Below are 7,099 nucleotides of genomic sequence, written 5' to 3'. Positions count from 1 at the left end.
CAGTTTATGTAATTTCTTTTATAAGATCATCTCCAAAGTTTTGACTCTTAGAATTCTCTCTATTCTTTCAGTTATTATTTCTAGACAATAAAATGGTTTTGTTCTGGGCAGACAGATTTTGGATTCCTTATATCCATTCATGAAAACATTCATTCTCTTGTGGTTTCTAAGAAGGAAGGGCTTCTTCTTAAGCTTGACCTTTCTAAAGCGTATGATAGAGTTGACTGGAACTTCCTTCTAAGGGGGTTGGAAGCTTTTGGCTTTAATAAGAGATTCAGGGATCTTATTTTTATGTTAATTTCTTCAGCTTCCTTCTCTGTGCTTGTTAATGGCTCCCCTTCCCCCTTTTTCAAGGCTTCTAGGGGTCTTAGATAGGGAGACCCTATTTCTCCTATTCTTTTTATTATCTTGGCTGAGTGCTTGGGAAGATATGTTAATAATATGGTTGTCAAAGGAGACTTTGTAGGTCTTAGTTCGTCTTCCTCGCCTCTAGTTTGCTTGCATCAACAATTTGTGGATGATTCTATTGTCATGGGGGAGGCCTCAGTGCATAATGCAAGGAATATTAAGCGGGCTTTAACTGACTATGGAGATGCTACTGGCCAGATCATTAATTGGAACAAAAGTGTGATTTACTTTATCAATGTTAGTGAAGCTAGACAGTTAAAGATTAAAAGGATTATTGGGTGTGAGAGTGGATCTTTTCCAGGTACTTATCTGGGGTTACCTATGGGTTTATCCCCTCCTAACAGCTTTTGGAATTCTTTGGTTGATAAGATTCATGTCAAACTTGCTGGCTGGAAGGGTTCTCTCCTCAGTCAGGCTGGGAAGGTGATTGTTTTGAAATCTATTCTTCAAAGTGCTCCACTTTATGCCTTGAGTGTCTTTAAGATTTCAAGAAAGTTTGCTCTTGCTATTGAGAAAATTTGGAAGACCTTTTTGTGGATTGGTATGGAGTCTTCAAAGAGACTCCCTCTTATTGCTTGGGAGAATGTTTGTATTCCTAAGGGGAAAGGTGGGCTTGGGCTATGAAGGATTTCTACTATGAACGAACTTTTACTGGCTAAACTTCTTTGGAGATGGAATAAGGAAGAGGGGGAATGGAGGAACATTTGGGTAGATAAATACAATTCAGATAACTTTGATTTTCAGCATTTCATTTTCTTTGATGCTAATCAAGGGGGATCTTAGATATGGAAGAATGCTAAAAAATTTAAACATATATTAAGGAAAGGAGTTAAATGGAAGGTTGGTAATGGATTGAAAGTCCTTTTTTGGGAAGACATTTGGATTTTGGATCACCCCCTTTGTGATGACCCTAGATGGAATGGGTTTATGGTGCAGTGCAAGAATCAGTTTGGTACTTTGGTTAGTGATTATTGGAATAATGATATGTGGGTCAATCTTCTTAGGGTGGACCCAAATCTAGTGGAGCTTGCTAAATGCCTAAATTCTTGTTGTTTGAATCATGAAGAGGATGTTTTGATTTGGAAAGATGATCCTATTGGAGAATACTTTGTTTCGTCTGCATACACAAATTCTTTTGAGGATCACGATGCACCTTGCTGGGCTACGACTTGGGTGAAAGGTTTGACCCCTAAAGTTAATATATATTTTTGGATTCTTTTGCAAATTATTTTTTTAACTGTTGACAATCTTAAGAAGAGGGGGTTTTTCATTGTCAATCGATGTGTCTTCTACAAAAATGATGGGGAGTCGATGGACCATATTATGCTCCACTACTCCTTTACTAAGTAGGTTTGGGATTTTATTTGGAGTTTGATGAACATGGACTGGGTATCCCATGCTACCATTCAGCTGTTCTTTTCTTCTTCGAGAGCTCCTTCCAAGAATACTTTAATTATCAAATTGTGGAAACTTATTCTTCCTTATCTTTGTTGGGGTATATGGAAGGAACGTAATGACATAATCTTTAGAGGGGTGGAATCCAATCCTACTCAGGTTTTCCATAAAATCAAGGTCCTTTTGCATGAAAATATCAAAAATTGTGGTAAGGGATAACTACCTTTTAATGAATGGGATGCTGGGGTGATGAATAACTGGAATATGAGGAATATGATTTTGAATACTAAAGATCCCAACCCTAGGGAAAGTGCTAGATGGGATTGCCCTCTGACTAATTGGTTCAAAATTAACTTTGATGGGGCCTCAAAAGGGAACCCGGGCATTGCTGGTTATGGAGTGATGATTATAAATTCTAACGGGGACTTTTTTGGTGGTATGGAAATACCTTTGGGTCATCAAACCAATCATGTTGCCGAAGCCTCTACTGCACTTTATGGTCTTATTTATGCTAAAGATATGAACTTGAAGAACATTTGGATTGAAGGTGATTCCCTCAATATTATAAACTGCTTAAATAAAATTTATCCACCTTCATGGACCATTAGTAATATTATGTCTAAGGCTGGTTATATTATTAATTCCTTTCAAAATTGCATTATATCCCATAATTATAGGGAAGCTAATGGTTTTTCTAATTGGGCTTCGAACGTGGCATGTTGTAATGATCAAAAAATCATATGGGATTCATATGACTCTTTACCTATTGATGGCTGCGAGCAAGTTAAGCAGGATAAATGGAAATCCCACCAAAAATCCTTTAATTATGATGTTGTTAGAGAATTATGATTTTAACTCCTTTGGAGTGAGGTGGGCAATTATTTTGAGAAATGTGGGCAGATCACACGGTTTATGGGTTGCCTCTTTCTTGTTAGGAATAAGGTGTCTCAACCTTGTATAATTCCTATTCTTATTATTTGTTTTGTAAAATGTATTTCTTGCAAATAATGTTGATGTGTCGACATCTTGAATTGTGTATAAGGAGATCATGACTAAAATGGTTATGACAGATTCCTATGACACGTAAGAGCTATGTTATAAGCATTTTTAGGGTTGTGAAGAGATGCGATGCGAAAAAGGTGGATTGTTGGTACTGCGAGTAGCTACTAGAGTCTTCTGTTGTTGATGTTGAACTTGCATGGCAAGTGTATTGTAACCTTGTGTTGAAGATAATACATTGTGCAGGTTCTGAAGGGGTGGAGTTGTTTTACCGAAAGGTTTTTCCCTACCAGCAAATCCTTTTGTTATGAGTTCCTTTCTCTGTCTATTTTTTGTATGCATGGTTGGCTGTAATATTGTTGTTTACATGATATTGAATCTGTAAGTGTAGAAGATTTTAATAGGATATTGCATCATACTTTCCTTATGAGATTAGTGTAGGAAGCTTTTTCTGCACCTGAGTTTCCTAACATTTCTATCCATGCTCAGGTAGTGGTATTCCCAAAGTTTTTGGGGGCTTTTAGTGTGTGCAAACCAGTGCTTTTGTTGCAGAGATCATGGGAGGTAAGAGGAAATGGGTCAAACTGCTTAGCTGCGTGGATTGGAAGAAGAAAATCGAGGTGTGGGATATCCTTAGGCATGGCAATTTTACTGGTTACATGGAGAGACTCAAAGGTAACAACCCAGCCATTACACAACAATTTGTGAAATCTTGGAAGGATGGTTCTGTTATGGTTGGGAACTAGAGGCTGGAGGTTATAGAAGAAATCATTGCGGAGGCTATGGGTTTGGAGTTGGACAAGATGAATTTCTACAGGGAAAGGAAGATCTTCAATAATGCAATTGATGACTTTGCCAAGACCGAACAAGAAAGAAATTGACTGGTTAAAATACATAGTTCTTATTTTAACTCGACTTCTGTATCTCGTTTGTGGCAGTTTGTGTTCTATGTTATTATGGAATATCTGACTTTGGATGGTAGATATACAAAATTGTATGGTTACCATTTTGTGTTGGAAAATCATTTTCATCATGACATTAGGGTTACTTTTCCTTTATACCTATTGCAATCTCTCTCTAATTCTACCCTAGCTATTCAGCATGACCCGACTGGTGAACATGTTTGTCATGAAGGATTAATGGTTTTGATTATGAATGTGCTGAAATCTAAAAAAATCCCAAAACCTAGAAATTTTAAAGGGGAAGATCAAGATACTAAAGGAAGTATTCAAGAAAAGGGCTATGACTCTGAGACACAAGATGAGGTAGAAGGGGGTCTGGTTAGTCCTAAAAGAGGTTCAGGTGGTAGCACTAAAAAGAAAAAATAGAGTGTTGAGAAGGATGATTCTGATCGGGAGAGGGAAAGTGATTTTGTTGATGAAATTGTTAAGGAACATGCAAAAAATAGGGGATGTATCAAAGGGAAGGGCAAAGGTTGTATTGATGAGAGGGCTTCTCCTTTTTCAGATGATGAGCCCCTTGCTAATCGTTTGGAAAGAAAAAGAAAGTCTTTACGGTGACAGGAAAACAAAAATGTGAAAACAAGGATTGAGGCTTCCAACTTTACTGGTGATGGTGAACAGGGGTCCAAATTTGACGGAGGTGATTGTGTTGGTGGTGGAATCACACCCTCTAAAGGCTTATTTGGTAACCCTGGTTCTATATAGAAGGACATTGACATTCTTAAACATAAAATGGTGCTGTTGAACAAAGAAATGGAGCATCTTAGCAAGACGACCAGAGGGGAAAGAACATTAGGTCAGCACATCGACAAGCTCTCGGAGGTCATAGGTAATGCGGAAGAATTGAAAAATTTGATGCATAAGATTCCTGTATTGGAAGCCAAGCAGAAGGTGATGGACAAGGACATTAGCAGTATCCAGGGGAAGATGTCTAAATTTGAAACCAAGCTGGGTAACATGGATAAACAACTCAGACAATTGGGGGATAACATGACTAGCTTCTTGAAAAAGAATGAGGCAGATAAAGGTCAGGTTTCTCCCCTGGGGGCAGACTCTCAAGGTCCTAGCAAGCGTACTCGGGCCAACTCAAAGAAGATGGAGGAAACCACTAAGAAGGATGAGGTGAATGTTGCTGTTGAGACTATGCATTCTCTGGTGGACTAGGCTATGCATCTGATTAATACTCCTTAGCTGGTTGTTTGCTATTCCTTTGTTGGTCTTTTGCTATCTTTTCTAGCAATGTCGTTTGTGACCTCTTTTTGTTTTCTAAGGTCTATTTCATGTTGTTTGTTTGTTCTCTTTTCTTGATACTTTCATAATACTCTGTTGATGTAAGGTTTTGGGTCCTTTAAAACCTATTTTTACATAATCAAAACTTTGTATTTGTTATCCTCACATTACATGCCTAATAAAAACCAACATATGTAAAATGCTCTCAACATCAATTACATATAATCGGTGGTTTAAAGTTTTAATAGAACAAATTAAAGAAACAATTTTTTTTTTTGTAAGAATAGATATTTCCCATCATGTAGTCAAAATTTGTCTCAATATTTAGCAAAGTATACTAGCAAAGGTAGCTAAAAAATACACTACTCTTGCCAAAAAATGTAGATGGTAATGCAAATTTTTTGATTCTAAAACATAGGAAGAAAATGGCTGGAAGAAAACCATACAATTATTAGAAATAATTAATGAAAGATCTCTTGGTTAAATGGATGTAAAAAAAAATGATGCAAAACAAAACAATATTATCAATATCATATGTACACCCATGTACAAAGAGTAAATTTCAAAAATTAGATGTATTTATTAGTAAAAAGAGAGAAAAAAATTGGATGAAACTCTTGTCAATGAAGCAGTAGTTGTAAAACCATACAACATTCTCCTCAAAGAAAAAATAATTGTCCAAAAAATTTTCATCTTTCAATAATAAAAAGTAATCCAAAATTTGAAGACAGTTTAATTAAACATTATATGATATGTATGAAGTTTTGGTCTCTATGTTCGTTTTCTATTTGTAAATTTTAAATTGATAAGCTCTATTTTTATATAGATTACATTAAAGGTTTGCACACCTCTCTACATCTAGAATAGTTTAAGTATAATATAATTCAAATGTAAAATTGGCCTATCGACCTTTGACATTTGAGTTCAATTTATCTACAATTGATAACTAGAGAATTAACAACCACTAGCTTGCCCATTTGCACACACCTATCTAATGAAAAACTTTGTTAATAAATTATTTTTTCCTACCAAGCAATTAGATCTTAACATAAATGATATCTGTCTAATATTTTAGTGGGGCATTTTGTGAATCTTACTTTTGGAATCATATTATGAATATTGTTTAGGATCCAACATTATGGGTAAACTATTTGACTCTTCATCAAGAAAAGAAATGTTTGGATGCTAAGTTGCAATGGCATGCTAGGATGGTTAAATTGTGATAGTATTATTCTTTTTATCAATATTTAAACCTTGTTGAGTCATTACTATTGAATATTTAATTGTGGAAAAAGTCTCACTTGTAATCTCACTTATTCATAGCTCCATGTCAAAGAGTTTACCTCTCTTTGATATAAAAAACAAAAGAAAATTAAAAAAAGTAGCTAGGCAATGAGGTAGCTACTTAAGAAACTGAGCAATCCAGATATATTAGAAAAAAACCAAATGGTTGTTCATAGTGAGGGAATTAATTTCATTTGATTTCTGATAGTCTCTCATATAGAAGTTCAAGCTTGCCTTACCTAAAATGATCTCACAAGAAAATTGAATGCAATTTCATCTTCAAACAATACGTCTCATTTTGTAGATTGCTAATTTTATGGCTCTGTCTATTGTAGCATAAACATTAACAAAGTTTTTAATTTGTGGTTTTACATTTTCCAAGCCTAGAACATGTGACTTGACAAATTGAATGAAATATCTCTACAACAATATTAACTAACTTTTCTATGGAATTTGGTAGTCTCATAAACCTTACCTCCTCTTGTGAATTCTAATGGAATTTAAAATGGAAGTTTAAACTTTGGTTGGAGTACAACACACTACTTTGGAAAATGAATGCTTAACGTAACAAGCATTATGAATTAAATCACATCTCTAGTTTCCAATTTAAACACCCAAAAAAAGTTTAAAAACCTACACATAAATAGAAAACCACATGGAATATAGAAAGTAAAAAATTAGCAAGTAAAGGACAATCCAAATGGGGAAAATGAATTGGAGTATCTAGAATTGACCCAAGTATAAGGCATGATAAGTTTAGTGTTTCATCAGATCTATTAAACCTTTACAATCCTCTATTCAAATACTCCTCTTATTTCATG

At 35.2% G+C, this 7,099-nt stretch overlaps 1 protein-coding gene across 1 annotated transcript; it reads left to right on the top strand.

Annotated features, from left to right (window-relative positions):
- Positions 1-441: 441 nt before the first annotated feature.
- On the top strand, positions 442-1,032 carry LOC149562359 (uncharacterized). The gene has a single exon (XM_089827964.1). It carries the CDS (start codon positions 442-444, stop codon positions 1,030-1,032), a length of 591 nt encoding a protein of 196 aa, XP_089684090.1.
- Positions 1,033-7,099: the final 6,067 nt, after the last annotated feature.

This window comes from Cupressus sempervirens, chromosome 4 (genome assembly GCF_028749045.1).
Source record: "Cupressus sempervirens isolate cs-2001-9-10 chromosome 4, ASM2874904v1, whole genome shotgun sequence".
NCBI lineage: Eukaryota > Viridiplantae > Streptophyta > Pinopsida > Cupressales > Cupressaceae > Cupressus > Cupressus sempervirens.
Note: the sequence above shows the minus strand (reverse complement) of the source record. Positions and strands in the feature narration are given on the sequence as shown.

Excerpts from the sequence above, each read along its gene's own strand:
- LOC149562359 (XM_089827964.1), top strand. The coding sequence starts at position 442 with ATGGTTGTCAAAGGAGACTTTGTAGGTCTTAGTTCGTCTTCCTCGCCT.